The sequence below is a fragment of the Cicer arietinum genome, chromosome 3, assembly GCF_000331145.2.
Source record: "Cicer arietinum cultivar CDC Frontier isolate Library 1 chromosome 3, Cicar.CDCFrontier_v2.0, whole genome shotgun sequence".
NCBI classification, from domain to species: domain Eukaryota; kingdom Viridiplantae; phylum Streptophyta; class Magnoliopsida; order Fabales; family Fabaceae; genus Cicer; species Cicer arietinum.
This window is the reverse complement of record NC_021162.2, coordinates 68,424,149-68,446,316: the sequence shown is the minus strand read 5'-3', so window position 1 is coordinate 68,446,316 and position 22,168 is coordinate 68,424,149. Positions and strand designations below refer to the sequence as shown.

Sequence of the window (22,168 nt, the reverse complement as noted above, 5' to 3'; positions counted from 1 at the left end):
TGAAAGGAACATGTCGGATATGCAACAGAAATCCATGCAAAGCAAGTTAAGTTGTTAGGCACGAGTTACATGTCAAGCACATTATGTCAAGTTTGTAAATACATTAAAAAGTTAAAAAGTTAAGCAGCATTGCCTCCTTCAATTCTCTTTCTTTTTGATGCAGAAGCTGAATAAGCATGGTAGATTTCTAGAGTTGATGCATTAACAGCGGCTTCGGTGGATTTTGCCAAATTTGAGAGCTGTTGATTAGCGGTATCTTTCAATTTCTCCAATAGTTCACTCAAAACACGATTCTCATTTTCATACTACAATATATCAAAGGAATATGGTCAGATACATAGACTCAAATAATTTTCATACTACAATATATCAAAGGGAATATGGTCAGATACATAGATAACAAAATAAGAACAAAAACAATATCAGAGGCCACATCAATAACAAAATAAGAACAAAAACAAATTTTTAAGTAATGCAAAAATCACAATAATAATTTAAAAACGTGTTTATCTATCTTTAATTAGGTTTCTTGATCCCAACATAAAAAGCAACGTCAATGAAAGAACGTTAAAATAACAGAAGATACCATTTCAATTTTTCCTAGAGCATTTTCCAATTGTCCAGTTAGTTGTCGATTTTCATTTGCTAAAGCTTCCAGCTGCATATATATGTAAGTCAATACACAGCATAATATGAAATATGGGAAAATCAGACCAAAAACAGAGGATATGCTTAAAAAATGCATTAGATTTTTTTTCTTAATAAACATTAACCTTCTTCTGCGAATCAATGTACATACTCCGGTAACTGATTGGTGCCATGACTGTCATCGACGGGGCTTCATATGAGGTAACATTTCCGTCGGCCTGTTATGTGTTAAAAATATATACGGATGAGGCTTCCTGCGTATAACAAGAAAAATAATAATTTCATGTAATGTTATCTTGAGTTTGGGATATTTAGTACCTTGGATTTCAACAATTCTACAATCTTATCAAAAGCTTGTATTCTTTGTAAGGCATAGTCAACTTTTTCATCCAAGCTCTTTTCACTTATATTTTCTGTAGGCTCAGGCTCAGGCACCAGCAATAATTGTTCAATTTGGGCATTTTGCTTTGGCAATGCTTGTTCAGCATGACCATCTAGCTGTGGTAGTACTTTCTTGATTTGAGTATTTGACTGTGGCAACACTTGCACTTGCTCAACTTGAGTATCAAGCTGTGGCTTTAACGATACTTGCTCAGTATGTCTCTCTGGTTCATCTATCTCACTATCGCTAACAGTTACGTCCACCATATGTTCGACACCCCCCTGCTTTGAGTTGGCGGATTTAACAACACCACTTTTAATGCGGTCTGACCGCCTCACAGATGTAATGCTGTGTTTGGACATTTTCCTTGTGGATGTAGCATACTTCTTTTGATGCTTACTGGCCTGGTTCATTTGTTCTTGTGGTGTTTTACTTTCAAGACTTTTCTTTGCTCCAGCCACCGACACATTCGGATGCTTCAAAGGGGAACAAGCAGGGTGTGGATTTTCAAGTTGAGAGTCTAACACCTTTGTTGGACTTCTTATATTTCCACTGAAAACCTGTTGTTTTTGTTGTTTTTGTGGTTCGAATCTCTCCTTAGAAGGAAATGCATTTCCAGGCTGTGAAAGGAGAAAAAGACACTAGCGAGTGAACATATATGATTATATATGCTGAGTTTACTCAATCATAAAATCCACCAAAGTAGCTCTGCTAAAGAAAACAATAGCGAGTGAACATATATGATTATATATGCTGAGTTTACTCAATCATAAAATCCACCAAAGTAGCTCTGCTAAAGAAAACAATTCACATTTTTTACGATTAAATCAATCAATAGTTGATATTTAATGTGCGGCAAATATAACCATTTGATTTTTTTTCATCAATGATTGAAATATGGCATTTTACTCCCTAAAGTGATAATCCAGTTCAGAGGAGTTAACTCCAAAATCCATTGTTAAAACTTGATGAATCAGAAATAGCTCATAAGCACAGAGCTGTGATACAAGGTTAACTGTGGTTGGTTCCGCGGCTACTAAAATTTATTTTTAATGAATTGATTTTAGTTAAAAGTTAGTTGAATATAAAGTAATTTATGTTTGTGTAAGAGTGAATTGGACGATAAATTTCAGTGTAAACATAACGTTTGAATTCAAAAGCTACAAATTTTAGCTTAAGTTAAAATAATCCTACTTGATAACAACCAAATATATCAATATCAATTTTACACATCCATAATCAATTTCGGCTCCTCTAAAAGTGAAATCATAGCACAAACACTTATGTAAAAGCTATTTCTATATCAAAAGTTAAAATAGAGTTAAATTGTTTTCATATAAGTTTTGTCATCATAAACTATTATACCAAAGAGTTTATGAAAATAAACTGAAAAGAATTTATGAAGGTAGATAAAAAAAAAAAAGGTTTAAAAAAAAAAAACCTAAATAGTCTCCAAAAGTTAGCCAAAAAAGCAAACTTTCGACGGAGAAAGTGCAAAATAATGACAAGTTAACAACACATAAACGAATGCATGTAAGCATAAAATGAAAGATCTCACATATATCGTCTTGATCTAATAAATTTTCTCAAACAATGATCATGCATTCAAAATCAGAAAACCCTACCAAAACCATAGCCCTAAGCATGATCGATGAAAGAACACCAAAATAGGAACATGATAATGAAAATGCAGACATAAAATAGAGAAGAAACAACAAAAAAACTTAGAGCGTTGTAAAAAAGAAAGAAAGAGAAAAGGAGGATGAATAGTAAAATAATAAAATAATAAAATAAAAGAAGAGAAAGAAGAGAGAAGAAAACCATGTGATTGTTGTTGGAAGCTTTGGGTCTTCGGCCCATTGTGTGAAGGCAGAAGAAGATGAAAGAAGAGACTCACTCACTCTTGGAATTTGAAGGGCCAAAACAAAACCAAGTTTAGAGAGAGAGAGAGAGAGACGCACAGAATCAGAAACAAATTCGCGTTTGCTATTATGTAAGTAAATTCAGATTAATAATTATTTCGCGAAATATAATCAAAATTTAATTTTTAAAAAGTTAAATGCACAACTTCTAATCTATTTTTTAAAAAAATGTTTTTATTTTATATTTTTAACAAATATCTATCGAATTACGATAATTGTTAGTATTTTTTAATAAAATTAAAGAAAAAATTAGATATTGTCGATTTACATTAATTTTATATTAATATTATTTTTTTATTTTTTATTTTACTGTATAATTATAATTTTTATTATTAAATATTTATTAAATAAATAATTTATATTGAATGTCTATATAAAATTATTTACACTAGTAATATATGATTATCAAACTTATAAAATTATGAGTAACAAGTGACTTCGATATTAAAAAATAAAAATAAATAAAATATTGTTTCTAAAAAATTTAGAAATTTAAATACACAAAATTTAATATACTATAAATAATTTTTTATATTTGATTTTTTTAATATGTGTCTTTAGATGATATAGATATAAATTTTTTACATAACTTTCTACAAAACTTTTTACAATTTTAATCAATTACTAATTTTTTAAGAAGTTAATCGATTACTAATTAATCATTATATGATTTAAAATATTGATAATAATATATTAGTGACCAGAAAATATAGTACCTGCGCATAAATGCAAATTTTGATAAATAATAAAAATACTAAGTATTTATTGATAATACTACATAGTTGATTATAATTATTATTATATATTATAGATACAATAATATTTAGATAATATTATTGTTATGATATGGTATCATATATAGTTTGTACTTTTTTAAAACATTATCTTTAAGTTAATTTCAGTGGTTTTATATTTATAGTTTATTTTTTATTTTTGGTTATAGTTATCTTATGTTTTTTTTAACTATAATTCATAAGCGATAAAATTAATAAGTGTTTTTCGTTATACTATATGTGTTTATGTTTTATTTTTATATTTATAGTTGTCTTAAATTTTTAAATAAGAATCTAATAAAATAATAAATGCATTAGAACCGAATAAATATTAAAGATGTAGTACCACAGAAATAAAGACAATGTATGGTATCTGAGTACAATAAAAAATATTTTAGGAGTTATAAAATGATTTAGAGAAGAAACACGAGAATTTGAATGATAAAAATATAGTAAATTTAACTTTTTTATTTAACACAATTAATAATTAACTATTAATATTAGTCATTCAAAAAATAATATAAAATATCGTGTGAATGTTTTTGACACATTTGTCTAATATCTACATAATATATTAATATTTATGTATTATAATAATTATTATCTGAAGGTATTATAAAAAATATCATCTGAATGTTCTTGTTACTAATTTTATTATAATAATTAAGTGGTGTTATCAATAAATAATTTATTTTTACATTCTAGCTTAATTAAAAAAATGCTGACATTTTTAAAATTTCATAATTATATATGAGTTTATTGTGATATTTTTCAATCATTCTATTGATAATAAATAAATAATTAACATTTCTAAAATTATTTATTAAATTTTTGTTTTTTTTAGTAATAACATAAAAAAGATTGGAGGTGCACCCCAACCCAATGACCGAACTTTCCCCAAAACTTATAAGTGAGAATTGTATTTTCTTTATACAGTCGCATATTGAAAATATAAGCCACTGAATACCAAAAAAAATGGACATTTTGATGTATATATTTTCATATTTTGAAAATTATTTTTCAAAAAGTGATACAGTGAAACATTTTTTTTTATTTATATAAGCAACAATAAATACTAAATAAGCCTAAAAAACTAAATAATAATTAATCTCATCTAATTTAAAATGGTTGTAATCTTCAGTTTTTTTAAGTCTAGTCCTCAGATTATTTGTGTCTTCAATTTATGGATTTTTTTAATATAACATTTTACGGAAATCTAGTTATGTCATGTTTTTTTCCGGATTGTATCACGAGAAACAATTTTGAACAAATTCAAAAGTATTTTAGAAATGATAGTATATATGGTAAAATTGGTTATTATTTTCTTATAATTTAAATCAATAAATATCATTTGTTATTTTTTCTATAATTAAGTCGGGACATAATAGTTGTTTCATAATTTTATATTCTTGTTAATTCATACATCAAAATTGGATACATTTTGGAAGAAAAAACATAAACATTTTCCCTTTTATATTGTATAGTTAGTTTTGCCTGTAAAATAAAAAACCATATCCAGATTATTTTTTATTTTGGTTGAATTTTATTATTTTAATATTTAAAATAATTTATACGTGAATGTCATTCAAAGTGGATACAAATATTAAAATAATTTATACGTGAATGTCATTCAACTTTTTATATTTTGACTTTTTACTTGATTATTATTTTTGATAATATAAAATACATTATCAGATCGAAGCTTCCAATAAAATATATATTTAAAGTTGGAAAGCAAAATATTTCATATTAACATTCACCAAATTTACAAGTTATAAAGTTCACAAATTAATCAATGTCGGGTTCTTTAACATTGGCCCATCAAGAAAAGTGGATTGGAAAATTTGAGCCCACCGCGTGATAGCTCCCAAAAAATAACTCAAAACTAAAAGGTGAAAACCTTCACACACAAATTATGGATAATGGATTAGCTGCTAAATTAAACCTTCACACACATAAGTTTTTGGTGAATTTTTTAATTTATAATTTATTAAAAGGTTTAAATGTAACTTTAATTGTTTATTTTGTTTTATTTTGAATTTTAGTCTCTATTTTTAAATTTATAAATTTGATTCTTCAATTTTTCAAAACGTGTGATATTTTCTTTACCTATATATTTGAGGTTGATTTTGCATGATTTGATAAATGAGATATTTAAAATTGCAACCAATTTAGTGAAATGAAAATGAATTATTTAGTGAGAATTCATCTAAAAAATATTTTGTAATAAATTTGATTACTATTGTGATACAATATGTACATTTTGACAAAATAGAAATTAGTTGTTAGTAAATAAGAATACACTTAGATAGTACTACATCATCAAATGAGTTGGCAAATAAATATATTACTTGTCACTTCATGAAAAATTAATCTCAAAATATATATATAAAAAAATATAATAATTTTCAAAATATATAAACAAAAAAATATTAATAATTTTTAAAATAGAGACCAAAATCATGAAATTAGAAACATGAGAATCAAAATTGTGAATGAAACAAAAAAATAAAGCTGAGCCTGCCTAAACATACAAATTGGTGGATTGGCTTGCAAAGCCCAAACTTTTTTCACCTCTAACATCTCATATAAAACTCACAAAGTAGTTTATTAGAACACAAAGTTTGTATTTTACTTAACTCTAAAAATTAACTTATAGGGTGAGAAGAGGAGCCGTGTCCTTGTTTTAAAGATGCAAATTACAGTGATCATAAACTCCTCATCTAAATTGACTTTAACTTTAGTGACAATAATTTATTTATCAAAACAGAGAACGAGAATAAATTACTTATAATAATAAATAATAATTTTAAATTTAGTTAGTTAAATCCCACCTGGTAAGCCCGTTATGGTTTTGGCCCAATTTAAATTCAGTACAGTTCTTTATCTCAACAACTTATTCCATTTTAAAAAAACTTATTATTCGACCGAATAAAAAACCAGCTGAAATGGCCCAATACTACTTTTGATCAAGCTACTTTAGGCATTCAAGTCTTTGGATTAGTTCATATTAAAAAAGTCTTTGGATTAAAAAATATAAATTAAAAGGAGACAATTAAAAAATAGGTATTTCTTCTTCCATCCGTCAATATTGTCAAATATATATTTAAATTGATCAAATCGAGACTATAAAATACACATTTAAATTAAATTAAATTTGGAAATTTTTAAAAATACTTTGATAAAATGTACAATTAAAATTGGGTCAGTCTAAGTTATTTTGATAATTATCTTATGTTTATTTAAGATGGACGGTGACACTTGAAATGGTTAAGTGTATGTATAATTGTATATGACTTGCAATATGCTGAGTGTAAATTTTTGTCATTATGGATATGCCATATTCTCACCTTTCATATTTAATTTGAATTAAAAATTTCCCACTAATTAATAACGGAATGGACTATTGAATAACGTACTTACTATCAACCAAAGGTTTTAAAAAGGTGAAGCTTTTTGTATGTCATGATGCCACAAACAAACATCTTGGTCAGCTACATGTTGGAAGTTGATGACGATGTTCTTTTGTCTAAATTATCTTAGAATCTAAGAATTGCAATTAAGTGTGCCTTTGACAAGTTTAAAGTCAAGCTTCAAAATCAAAATGATATCTCCACTGTCCATAAAGCATAAAATTAAATGGAATCAAAGCATCTTCATTTTATTTAACCCCTGTCCTTTGCAATTAATTAATTAACTAGATAACACGTATGTAATTTTTTAATACAAAGGTAACACCTATGTATTCTCTTTCTCCATCGAAAAAGAAAAAAAAAGTATAATATTTGTTTCAAGTAAATGAATATTTATTCAGTTAAAAAAAAGATTATTTAAAACGTGCAATAAAAGTTATCATTTAACTTCCGTAAAAAATACACACATTCATTTTTTTTTAATAAAATAAAGTTATATTCATATTTTTATACTAAAATGTTCATTCATTCAAATAGATAGAGCATATATAAAAAAGAACACAAATTCAATATTTTTAAAATAAAAAAGAATGAATTTATGAATAAATTATAATATTTAAATTAATAGTATAAAAATATAAAATATTTATAAATATAATAAAATCAAAGTAATATGCGTATGCAGTTTTGTCGGTCAAATATAAAATATTGTCTTAAAATGAAAAAACAAAAAAATTGAAACAACAAATAAAAAGTATTTTTATATAAAAATCACTTATTTAAATAAAATTATTTTTATATAAAAATCACTTATTTAAATAAAAATAAATAAAACAATTATATCTAAAAGTAATTTTTAATAAATAAAAAATAGGTTCAAACTACCTGAATTTCATTTACCGAGAAGAAAGAAAAGAGAATAAAGAAAATATGAGAGCCAAATTATATATTCTAAAATAAAGAGATATATATTCCTCAGTGGCTCAATTTACCTCAATGTCAACCATTTGAATTGATTAATTTTTTTTGGGTACATTTTGAATTGATTATTTTATCTCCTTAATTATGTCATTCTTGAAGTGGGTCGAATGAATTGGTTCACACCTGTCAATTTCTATATCATATATTTTCCTTCAAAAAAACTTCTATATAATTTTTTATCATTATTGTCTCAATAGGTGTCATGTTTACCAACAAAAGAAATTGGAACACAATTGGAGTACACTTGTAGCCAATCCTGTTTTGGCATTCATTTCCATTTAATTGCGTGGAGCGAGCAAAACCAGAGGAATAAATAAATATTGTAGCACTAGCTAGCACGGTCAAAACAAAAAACTCAACTTATTAAGCAATTAATTAATAGTGCGTCTTATTAACATTTAATTTTAGACCGTTTCATGCAAAAGATACCATTGCCTTTCTTCCTCTAAACTATATATAATATCAAAAGACAACATATATGCTTAAGTTAAACTATACATAAATTAACATAAAACGTACATAATGACAATGAGTCCCTAGTTAGCTAGCTAGCATTATTAGGGTTATATATTGATGTGCAATGTATAGTCGAAATAAATATGCATTGGTTTATAATTTTATAAAGGTTTTTCCTTTGATTGGCCAACTTAGAACATAACCGCAAAGGAGTAAGGGTGCATTCAATTAAGAGTATTTGATCAATATTTAGGGCATTGACTTATCTTTCAAAAGTATGGAAAGACGCATATATTCTTGTCCCCCTCCTTTTATTTCCATTCACATATTCATTTCATAGTTCAATTCAACTCTCACCTTTAAATTTTCCAACATTAATTTAAAGCATAAATTAATTAATGCATTTACAATCAATATATATCATTGCGGGTACGAGTAGGAGTAGAGCATACTAATTGACTTGGCTTATGATCTAATTTACGTGATCATGTCTTTATTTAAAAGTCAATTTAATTAAAAATGTCAATTTATAAGTTAATAGTATATTTTAGATATATCCCACCATTCTAATTTAAATAAAAATAATTATTATAACTATTATTATAACATTATGATTTTGTACTTTGTATTATATCATAAACTTATTAATATTTTATGTAATTTAAACATATTGACCTATGACATGTTTAAAAGATTATTATAAAATAGAATTTAAATAATATTATATTGTCTACAATGTAATGTTACATATTGAAATATAATTTAAATTCATTGATGGGTATTGTTCTAATATTAAAAACACTGTATTATGTTATTAGATCGTTACAAGGCATTTAATAATTTATAAATGTTGACAATATATAACTAATATTTTGAAATCACGTGGAGGCTCAACTTGTACTTGTACGGACTATAACCCGACCCTATACACACCGCTCACTAATTAAGGGAAGAAGAGTTTGATAAAAAAAATTATAAAATTGACTTTTAAATAAATTTGCAAACTTTGTCGTGCTTTGAAAAATATTGGACCTTAAAACCTATAACAAAGACTCAATTCTAATCTTTTCAAAATAAATCTAACTCAAACTTTTTAAATTGTAACTCATCAGTAACTTATTTTCATCCTAATGGTAAGTGTGGTATACCAAAATTAGCAATGCCCCTAGACCCCTATCTTGTAGCCTTCACGATCGGTTCCAGCATTTATAAACTAAGTTCTTTTATTGGAATAAGATTCTTATATAGACTATTTTTTTTTCTTTCCCAAAACTAAGTTTGGTACGTTATAATTGTTATTATTCTATTCTATACGTCATCCTTGTCTCAAAACTAATAATGCTGTTCCGCAGCAAAAAAACTAATATTATTAGCTTTTTTACAAGTAAATGCATTATAGATGATAATTAATCACTTCGCAGATAAGCTAAAGGATCATTAATATTTTTAGTACTTATTAACAAAAACAAAAAAATTATAAAAAAAAAAATGGAACATTCTCGATTAATATAAAATAGTTTTATATTAATCTTTAATATGATTCATACATTTATCGTACCACTTTACCTCATTTATATGATAAGACATAATAAAATAGACAATATTTAAAATTATTTTATGGTGCATATCATTAAATTCAAAAAGTATTGATGTTTTTTTTGACGTCACACAAAAAACTAATGTGGTTAGTTTTGGAACGTTAAGGGGACCACATAATTAATTAAAGTATCTATGTACGCGGAAAAAATGGCGTTAAGCAAACGTTTTACATATTTATGCTATGTTTGAGGCACTAATTAATTGATGTACTCATATACCCGACCACTCGTTAGGTGTGTGATTTTGGCATTTAATTGTTACATACATATATAGTTATTTGGTACTTATGGGCTATGGCCACTTGAGATGTCTCAAGAGGTCATTTTCATATATGTGTCCTCATTAACTCCAATATTATAGATATAATTATGTAGCTGCTGTTTAGAATAAGAGACAAGACCTTAAATACAATAGTTTGATGAATAGTAAAAAGATATATTTTAAATTTGCATTTGAATTCTATTAGAAGATAAATATATAATTTTTTTAATAAATATTTATATAAAAAAAACTGAGTTATTTTAAACATGTCGGTAAACTAAACCATTAATCCATGTCACTGGAGCTCGTCTATTTCCGCCACTAGATGCATCCTTATTGATATGGATAAGGCAATATGCACATATATTATGCTATTGCATGTTGTAAGAGCCACTGCCACACAATTAATTTGATCCTTTTCTTTGAATGACTCCATTTACAATAGGCTGCACAAGTGGATTACCTTTTTACTATCCAATATGCTCTAATGTGTGTATGCTGATGATGCATTTCAGAGATTTATAATTTCTAGTTTTTTTTCCGGCATTTTCTGAATCCGCATATTCATATACTTGAAAGAGAAAAAAAATATAGTACAATAAATATTATTTATGTCTCATAATATAAATCAAAATAAATAAATATATATGGTTTAAAATTTAAATCATATGTATTTATTTTTTTTACTCATTTTTACTTATATTATGAGTTGAAAGGAGTATATTATAATATATTAACCTCTAACTAGATATTTCATAACAAAAATTTGAATTTAATTGTATCATTTTCACTTTGGACACGTTGTGTGTGCGTGACAAATTGCTCAAATGGTCCATATAAATTATTTGTTAAATTGTGCTAAGCTTTTAAAACCTTTTATTCTCCTGAATTGATCACTTGTATATATATATATATATATTCTTATGAAAGCTAATTTATATATTTATGGACTAACTTTTAAAACTATGAGAGGAGGAGAGTGGCATATGAAGACCATGTGCTTTTACAAAGTAGCTTATTTTGATTGATCGAACCTCTAATGTTTTAAAAAAGCAAAAAATATGAACATTTTCCGTACACTTAAGGATTGTGGAAAGATTTTGCCAATAGAAAGGTCAGAAAAAAGTGATGATGATTAAAATGATTCTTTCTTTTCTCTCTGACCAGAAATATATACCATGTTGGCCATGTTAATTTCAAGAGTGGGTTGTAAACTTCATTATTGAGTGAAAAAAAGTAAAGAAAAAGTTTGGAGAGACCTCTTAGCTTAGAAGGCATCAAAGTTATAATTATTCAAATATTACTTTAGTATTCATTCCTTGCTTCCCTCTTGTTTAATTTGATCGTTTGACTTATTATTTAGCTCATAATTTCTTCATTAAAATTGAATAATATTGTTTTGATAGAGATATATATTTAAAAACTATGTTATTCTAATAAAATAATAGTAATAATTGAAGAACCAAAGAAGGATTATAGGTACTGCACGGATCCAATTATGATTGTATTATATATAGTAATTGGAATTGGTTTTTCTACTATATTTAGTTTTTATTTATTGATGGCAATGGCAATGCTAAAACCTATAGCCACAATAAAAAGAAGTTCAGTTGACAAACAGAGGGAAGACTATGTCAGTATGTCTGCTTTGATTTTCTGTGCCAGCAAATTCATTTGTTTGGTTTATGAATATAAGCCAATATCTTCAATCAAATTTCCACTCTTAACTCTATTCATCATTTACCACATTATTTATTCACACATACTTTATCTCATCTTTTAAATATATATTCAAATTAACTACACACTTATTGTGATTTACTCTTGTTATATAGTTTTAAATTGAGACCTAATTTTGTAGAAATTTTTGACAAAATAACAATGATGGAGTTTCAATAATAGTCACATTTTTGTTGCGCAAATATTGAAAAATTATTATGTTTTCTTATTGTTGGGTCTTGAGAGGATACTAAAATATTGAATAATCACCACATTGGAATAAGTATTATGATTATGTGGCAATTAATTAGTTTGGTGATTGTGGATTTGGTATAATGAAAAATGACAACTAGCACAACTTTTGAGTTTTAAAATTACTAATTGTTTTTTATTTAGGATTTTGATATATTTTTCTAGAATATTTTCTTGGTAACCATATTACTAATATTTAACAACAAAAAATTGGCCAAAAAAGTGCATGCAGTTGATGTTTTAAAAATAAAAATGCTTTCATCATTGCATAATAAATTAAAATAATAATCATGATTGGAAGAATTGATTATTTACAATATTTCAATTGTCACTAACCAATCGGCATCAATTAAGCTATGTTGGAATGGACTTTTAGCATAGCACTTGTACGAATGTCTCAAATTCTATTACTCTGACATTACCACCCAGGATTGAGATGTCAAATTGTTCTTTCTAGTAATATTCTTATCTTTTTTTATAAACAAATTTTAACAAATGCTTCAAAGATATTTGCTAAACCATTAAATATAAAAAAAATATCAAATATAAATATTTTAAAAATTGTATTTTTGACTTCTAAAAATTTTAAATTTGTTTTTTTCAAAGTGAAATCTTTAGTTTTAATTTTTAAATAACTATCATTAAAACACTTGTTAAGACACTTTTATATATTGATAAATAAATAAGAAGTAAAAACATTGATGGAGATTAAACCATGTTGATTTTTAGATTGTTTCAAGAGATGAACTTTTTACCCCCAAAAAAAAGTGATAGAAACATATTTAAGTCATCATATGAATGAAAGAAATGCAAATAGTAAAAAGGTAGTTATGATTGTAGCAAAAAAAAGTTACTATAACTTGAATTAATATTAATATTAATATTAATATGAATTGAAAATTAAGTTTGAAATGGTACCAAACTTACAAAAAATAAGAAAAAAGTTATACTATATTTACCACCACTTTCCTATTGTTAGGGAATAGGGACCCTCTTCCCACTACACCAAAAAGTTATAAAGGGTAGCTTCACACCATTGCCCAACTATATATTAGACCCACCCATTTCACTCTTCATTCATGTCCATTCCTATCATCTCTACCTTCTTCTTTTCTCCCTCACCCCAACAAACCTAATCTTCAATCTCATCTCAAACCCTAAACCAACAACAAAATATTATATCTTTTCTTTAAACACACTCCCAACTTTTCTCTCTACTCATAATATTATTATTTTTTTAAAAAAAACTATAAAATAAAAAAAAAAAATCCTCTGTTTTTCCCCTGTTTCACTTGCCCTGTTTTTTAACATTATATAAGACAAAATGTCTTCCTCAAATTTATGTCAAGCTTTGCAATCTTGTCTTGAACCTCTTGTGATTGAGCCACGTGTACTTAGTCTGAAATTAGCTCCAAAAGGGTCACCACCTTCCATAGAGCAAGAAAAAGCATTGATGAAGAACAACAATGAATGTTTAAAAAATGACACAAAATGTGATTGGAGTTTCCTTGAAGCTCTTACAAAAAGTGATAATGTAAACGAAAAAGTTTATGTTCACCCTACTGTAAAGCGTTCCTCTTCAATGCTAAGTGAAAAGAGCTTAGAAATGTGCACTGAAAGTCTTGGTAGTGAAACCGGTAGCAATGCTGGTGATAGTAGTGAAGATGTTTCATTCTTTTCTTTTGAAACAAGAAATGATGCTAACAATATGAACAATTGTGTTTCTAGTAGAAGAGTGAATAAAGTTAGTAACTTTCCACCACCACTCACTTCAATAACTGATTTTGGTGGTGTTCATGTTAGGCCTTATCGTGAAGGTGGTAGGTTGATATTAGAAGCTGTTGCATCTCCTTCTCATACTCCTTATTTTCATGCAGAACGTGGTGATGGTAGGCTTAGGCTTAGTATTTTTGCTTATGATGGTGATGATGATTATGAAGGAGAAGAAGAAGAAGAAGAAGAAGAAGAAGAAAAAGAAGATGATGAAAAAGAAGGTGAAAGTGAAAAGGAGAATGAAGTGTGTGATGATGAGGTGAATGAGAAAGAATGTGTTGAGAAGGTGGAAGATGAGATGGGTGTAACAAAGTTTGGAAGACCAAGAAGGTGCAAAGAAAGTGGGAATAGAGATTTTTTTGGTGATGGATACTTTGAGATTCCCTCTATTTCTCTATGTCTTTGAATATATTTTGTTTTACTTTATTACTACTATTATTATCCATCTTTCTTGTTTCATTTTCCTTTTAGGTTTTCACCACTTATGATTGGTGCTTATTTCTCATTGTCCCAATGTCAGTTAGTTATTATAGTTATTAGTTATATTTGGACATCGTCCTTCTATCTATGGCATGGCCCCTTCTTTATGTTGCTAGTCTCTTTCTCTCTTTATTCTTGCCATATTTTTAATTTTTTTTTTATGTTTTCTTTTATTTTAATTAAAAATATAAAATTTGTCGATCAATGTAGTCTTAACTAACCCACGTTGATTATTCAATCTTTAGAACTAAATCCAACTTCATTGATAAACTATAAATTCATGTTAAATAATAAATAAATAAATAAATAAATAAAAGAGTAATATGAACATGTGAAGTAAAGGTTAGAACTAAATGAAGTCTTTAGTATAAACTTATGAAGAAAAAAAAACTAGTGGTAGGGTAAATATAGCAACATATGAGGCGGACCCCAAACCTTACTTACACTATATAGGATGATTATCATATTTTGTTAGCGTATTTTCTATTTATTACATAAAGAGTAAAGAGTGATGTAGTCCTATTTTTCTTTCTAATGATAAGACATTGGCAATACTTAAAAGATAATATAATCAGAGACCGAGGTGAGTTTTCAACGGTTTATTATAAAAAAAAAAATATGAATTTTTACGGTTGTAATTTTTACGGTTGTTTTTATTCATGATCGGAGTAATTGAATATTGAAATTTGATTTGGATAATTGTATCTTAAAGAGGTGATAGAATAAAATTCATCTATCAATTTCTCATATAAGAAAATGGTATATGTGCACACACTCCGACGATAAAGTAAGAATTTGTAAGAATATGAGAGAAATTTAATCGGAAGTTGTGTGTACCATTATGACCTAGAGTGGTTGATTTATATAAGAATTTCTCCTAAGGTTTCTAGAACCTTCTTGTGATGGTCATTGTGAATCAATAAATAATCGTTGGGGTAGCTTTTGATGTTAGACATATGTCTATTTGCTTTGTGATAGGTGGTCGTCATTTAATGACTATTATTATAATAGGATTGCCATTGAGCGGTTGTGATTAGAAGTCCATATGATCTAGGGTATACCATCACTTTAGATTCCTTTTGGGTGAGTGGCTTGCCCTAAATTTGAGAAGGCTCTGCATTGTCACACATTGAATCGAGTCGACTGATATTGGGCCTAACTTATGTGGATTTAAGTTGGACCCATAATATTTTTAAATTTCATTGTGAATCATCAATGAAGTTGGTAGTTATCTTTGAGATGACAAGAAGAGATGTATATGTTAGAACCAAGTCGGTTTGAAGAACCACGGTCCTTACTTGTTTTGACGATAATAAATATTACTTTGTGAGAACAATTTAAAGCACTAATGTTTTTATTTAAGTGTGTAGTTCCTTGATCATGATATTTTAAATGACTTTACATTGTATCCTCTAATGATTGGACACTTTAAAGGAAAACCAAGACAATGCTCTAAAAATGGTTTTTTGAGTCTAATCAATGCGCTCTTTATCGCGCCTCTGGTGATTCTGTTTTGCAAGCAACACTCTGATAATTAGGTGTGATAATTGTGACAAGCATTTGATCTTCTGTTTATGATAGAAATTCAACATTGTGATAACAAGTCAACACTCAGATAGAAAGTTAATGCTCTCTTAGAAAGTCAACATCAAATTTTTATTCTACTCAACATCTTGAATATATTATATGTATGAAGAACTGTGTGACATACTCTAATCATGGTATCATTTGCTCTTCTTGTCTCCGCATGAAGATAAGCACAATCATTATGAGCACATATCTAAACAAGTTTTATGAATGTGCAATATTTACAAAGAGATAACAACAAACAAACGACCACAAAAAGCACAATATTGTCGTCTCTGCACCTTTGTTATTAACCATATTATTTTTCTAAGTGTTGAGTGATACTTTTACATATCCAGAAAATTCTCGTTAACACTTTATGTTTGTAATTCAGTCCAGTAGTGATTGCATTCCTTAAAGTATGTACTGAACTACTGAAAGATTGAGAAGAGTTGAACACACTCAGATTTAGTAATAGGTGTTCAATGGACGTGTAACTTAGTTGTGAATAGTTGATTAAATCCTTCAGATTGAAGGGACTTGACGTAGCTAATATATTGGTAGTGAAATATGATAAGTTGGCTTCTGTTATTATGTGCTTATCGTCGTTATATGTTATGTTTTATCACTTTGATTTAATCTTGCTAAAAACTTTTTTAAAAATAAAACACAATTTAAACTCCTATATTTTCTTTTTTGCGTTTCTCATTCTATAGTATGTCACCTATCTCTGAATTTAAAGTGAGCCCCATTCACATAATTCACAAAATCAAAATAAGCAACATATCAAAACTTTTGTTAAAAATATTTTAAATTTTGGGAAGAATTTATAAGAAAACAAAAGTTTTGGAAAATATTTTTTCAACAAATTTTTTATATAAGAAATATTTTTTCAAAATATTTTATTTTTTTTAATAAATAAATAATATTTTTCCAAATTTTATTTTTTATACAAAATGAACAAAACATTATTGGATAACAAATAAATGGGGTCTCAAAGACCCCTAATTAACCTAGACCAACAAAACATAATTGTGGTGGCTAAAGTAAAAGGTAAATTCTCTCAAGACAAAACTATAATTTAAGAGTCATTATCTTCTCCATTTTTTTTCTTCATTTGTCATCCTTTTTAAAATTTTTATAATAAAAAAAATGGAGACAATAAGAAAAGATTCTAACTAGGGTTTCATACTTAAAGATGCCAACTTTTTTAATATGTATAAATATTTAGTGGAAAAAAAATTAATAGTATGTATAAATATTTAGAGAGATATAAGTTTTTGTTTTTGGTACTAAACTCATATCTTTGCTCATTTTTTTTGTTTTGTTTTTGAATGCACGTGTAAAAAGAGAAGAGAGATAGAAAAACCAAAATACGAAAGAATATAAGAAGAAATGAAGAGACATAAAAATAATAAATGTTGATAATATTCTTTGTCTAAGTTCAAATCAGTTGAAATTTATACTTTGTCAAAAAAATAATGCAATGTTTTAAAACTTTATGCAGATATTTAGGAAAAACTTCAATTATTTGATAGATAATAGAAATATAATACATAAATTTAATAGAATTTAGAAATTAAAATCTACAATCATTTTATAGTTTGAACATATATAATATTCATTCTTATATGATATACATGCATTACTCAAAAATTCATTTTTATTTAATAAAAAATCATTTTTAATACATGAAGGATGAGAGAGAATAGATTCTCATAATACATATGAAATTAAAGTAGTATAAAATCATCTTTAATATATATTGAAATAATATATTGAATTTATTAGTAAAAAAAATGCATTAAAGAAATAGTTCTAGAAATCTAGCATTATGTTATGTGCTGGTAGAAATAGTTCTACTAGAATTTATTAGTAATCCAACATTCAAAATTTTAAAAAATTTATTATTAAAAAAATGCATTAAATATGCAAAAGAATATAAAAATTTAAAAATTGTTTATAAAAGACAATTTATATTTTTTTAAAAGTAGTGTAACAAAAACTCAAAAGCATTTGATCAAATAACAACAGACATATTTGTTATATGAAGGAATCGTATAAAAAAACATTCAAACTTAATTTTGATCTTGTAGTCTCTTTGTCTCTAAGATTTTTTCATCTCTCTAATTTTTTTCTGCTATGTTGAATCATCAATAAAAAAAATTTCATTATTTTAGCCTCCGGCAATCGATCATTTTCTCATTTCTTTGTTTCATTGTACCTTCGTTTTTTAGTAATCATGATTTTTAACAAAAGTTTATCAAAAAAAGACATGCTTCTTGATGTATCTATAGAAGTAGTAAAATGGATTAAGTACTTAAAAAAATATATTAAAATGAATTATCTTTTATATATTGTACATTATTAGAATGATTTGAATTAATATATTTTATATGACCATATTGACATATATAGGAAACAATTCCAAATGAGCTTAAGGGCACCTTTATTTGAGTTCACATGCAAAAACTTGATGGATGAGTATGTATGTATGTCAGTTAGAGCAACATGGGTGGGCATGGGAAGTGTTGGGGGGGTTAAGTTTAGAGTGAGTGAGAGAAGGGATAAAAAGTGCATGGGTTCTTAATCTAGTAATAAATGAATGAGGAAATTGAAAAGAATTGGTGCACGTATAAGTTATAAGACTCTCTCCCTAAAACAAGTTGTGGTGTACGGATTTAGTACAAATGCATGGTAACTATCAAAAGGGAGGGAAGGAAGGAGGGACCCCAAAACTGTATAACATGAACTGACTTCATCATGTATAGTGTATCTCACCCATGTGATGCCATTTGCCACTCCTCTTCAGTCAGTACATCATGTTATCAACACATTCTAATTTTTAACAATTGGCCCTAGTGTCTTACCTTTATTAAAGGATTCTTCTCTTGTCCAATAGGCATCACTCATTTGGTAATACACCTTAATTGAGTTTGAGTGTGATATAATTTGTTCAAAATATTAGATATAAAGAATGCTTAAGAATTGATTATGAAGCTCTAACAATTGTGTTTACATTTTTAAATGCAGAGTGACTGGATTGTTTTTTATTTTATTCTAAGTTTAGGATTATTAATTATAATTTGTGTTTAAATATTACGATCTCATTTACAAGATTACTTTCATGAGTGGTGCGTCTATTTATCAGTAAACTATGAGTTGTGTCTAACAAAACCAAAGTTTTATTTCAACAAAACGCTTATTTAGTTTGAGTGGTTAAGTTGAAACATTCGATAGAGTTTGAGAGTAAGATTTAAGATTCAAACTCGAATTACTGATAGACTGTACTAACAACTAAAATTATTATATAAAAGGAAGGAATTGACAAACAACTTTAAGAGTGAAAAAAATGTGGACCGATAATTAACTTAATAGTTGGCCATAAGATTTATCGATACTTGACTCAATTGTTAACATTGAAATTGTGGACGAAAGTGTTGGAACGTGAAGGAGTCTAAAACATCATAACAATTACATTCGATTAACAACAAATACACAAATAATTTGAACATAATATTTCCACTTAAAACTTTAAAACATTAAATTTAAAAATATTCTTTTCTATATGATGTTTAACATCTACTTTTCGAATTAAGTGTGAATTAAGTGTAGTTTCTTGTCCACATTCAGACGCAAGGAGCAAAGCTTTATCCTCACCTAAGATGACTAAATCCAAATTAATTTAATTAGTCTCATAGCCAATAAGAAGAATTTAAATTTGGGATACCCTAGGTCTTAGGGGGAGCCAAAGGACCAAAATGATGTGGGCTAAAAAAAAGATTCTTATGTCAGATATTATCTCATGAAAGTGAGTATGATATATATCCTAGCTAGATAGCTAGTTGTGTTGATGTGACAATATTATAAGGTTTTAGAAATGAAGTTGGGTATGACATTCTTTAAGAGGGGCAAGGCAATGGCTAATCGTGGAGTTTGGGCATCCATACATTAAGTTGTTTTGTGTTGAGGTTTTGGATGACACTAGTAGTGAAACGAAACTTTCAACCCCATCACATGCAACATTTGGTCCCTAACATCATGTGCTAGCTTTAAGAACCTTGTTTCTATGTCCTTTAAGCATATATTCTCTCACCATATCATCTCACAGTAAGAAAAATCTTTGGGGCAATCCGCATGTCCCCTAATTTTTTTTAATTTTTTTTTGTCACATGGAGGTTCTATTGCTAATATCTAAAAAAGATCATTAAAAATTAAAAGGGATTTCTTTTTCTCTCTTCATTTTGTGGATTTGATATGTGTGTGATAGAGTTTGGTGTATCTATGAAAAATCATGCCTATGAAGATTTTCATATTCGACCACCTACGGATATGTACCAAAATAATAGAAAATGTAACACATTATTCAGGCATTGTACTTATTCTTTTTTGATATTGTGTTGCCATTTGTCGACCACCTAGAGGTTTTGTATCTTCAATTAAGTCAAGTATATTTTATATGAATTATAACGATTTCAAGACAGGTTTGCAGCCTAACGACAAGGCTTTTGATGTTGTGTGACTTTAACGCGGTTGTGAGCAAATTTTACGTAGACACCATTTTAATTAAAATTTTTAAACACACATAAGTTGAAGAAAAAAATTTTATTTATGTGTATGTTCAAATGTTACATCCATGTAGATATTTCTCCGCTATTGCATTAAAAATTAATTTCAATTTAGTTTTATATATATTTTTCATAATAAAATATGAAATATATATATATATATATATATATATTTAAATCAAATCAAATTTAATTTAAATATGTGTATTATTTCACTTATATTTTATTATGAAAAATATATATATTTGTATTAACTCGGGATTTCAAAATTGGCCTATTGCCCTATATTCACAAGGCGAGTGGGCATCTATATATATATATATATATATAATATGCTGAAGATTCATAATAAACCTAGATAATCTTCTCTTGGATCTTCCATTTAAAATGGAAGGCAAGCCAAGAGAGACAAAGGGGAGAATGAGATTTAAGAGAGATTGTGAGAGACTTCTGAAAAATGAATTTTTTTTTTAAGAATCATTAAAAAAAGTTTAATGGTTGTCGGAAGACTTGAGGGATAGATTAGTCTTCATGGTTGTATTTGGGTATATTTGATTAAACAGAAAATGAAGTTTTTTTTTTAATTTATAGATAAAATGATATAATTACTGTTAGAATTGATGTTTTAGATTCAAATTTAAGAAATTTAAGAAATGATGTTCAACTTAATAATATAGATATTCTGTAAAATGATTTAAAACGAAAAAAAAAAAAATTAAGTTAACATGATCTTAAAATCGATGTTTGGCAAATTTTGGTTTTGGTATTGTAAAAAAGTTATTTCATTATAATTTCTCTAAAATCTAAAAGTTGTATTTTTTTATCTCTATTATCATGTGATATCGTCGCAACTTATACTTCTAATAAATATTGATATGATCATTTCAAGTTTTTTTTTGAAAGAGAAATATTAGAAATTAAATACTATAATATAAAACTCGTTATTTTCACTTAGAACAAAATTAAAATTTGTCCAATCAAACTAGGGATGAAAATTATAGAACGTTCTTATAGAAACTAAAACCAAAATTCTTCATTTTTAAGGTAAAAAATGTTAAATCCATATAACTTCAATTGCTAAATTTCCTAAATTGTTATAAATAAATAAGATAAATAACATTTTTAAAGATTTTTTTTTGCCAAAATATACATACTTTATGACGCTTGAATACATCCACACGTTGAGAAATCGAGAGGGCTTCCTAGTCTAAAGTTTGTATCCCCATTAATTATACATGTGGTCTTCCACTCACATGTAACACTACATTGTTACTCTGTTGTTTGCCACATGTTTTTATAAATTTTGAATACCAGCTATGTCCTTTACACTATAAAATTTAATGTTGGATCCTTGTCATTGGCCTAATCCACATTC

The 22,168-nt window shown here is 26.9% G+C and overlaps 2 protein-coding genes across 2 annotated transcripts; one reads left to right on the top strand and one right to left on the bottom strand.

Annotated features, from left to right (window-relative positions):
* On the bottom strand, nt 1-3,010 carry LOC101504457 (uncharacterized). Its single transcript, XM_004493610.4, has 5 exons — nt 2,852-3,010; nt 967-1,650; nt 774-866; nt 587-658; nt 1-305 (listed from the first exon to the last, which is right to left on the bottom strand). The coding sequence occupies exons 1-5, from the start codon at nt 2,888-2,890 to the stop codon at nt 120-122; spliced, it is 1,074 nt and encodes a 357-aa protein (XP_004493667.1). The 5' UTR covers nt 2,891-3,010; the 3' UTR covers nt 1-119.
* A 10,461-nt stretch (nt 3,011-13,471) lies between these two features.
* On the top strand, nt 13,472-14,766 carry LOC101504139 (protein FANTASTIC FOUR 2). Its single transcript, XM_012713831.3, has one exon. It carries the CDS (start codon nt 13,731-13,733, stop codon nt 14,583-14,585), a length of 855 nt encoding a protein of 284 aa, XP_012569285.1. The 5' UTR covers nt 13,472-13,730; the 3' UTR covers nt 14,586-14,766.
* The last annotated feature ends 7,402 nt before the right edge of the window (nt 14,767-22,168 follow it).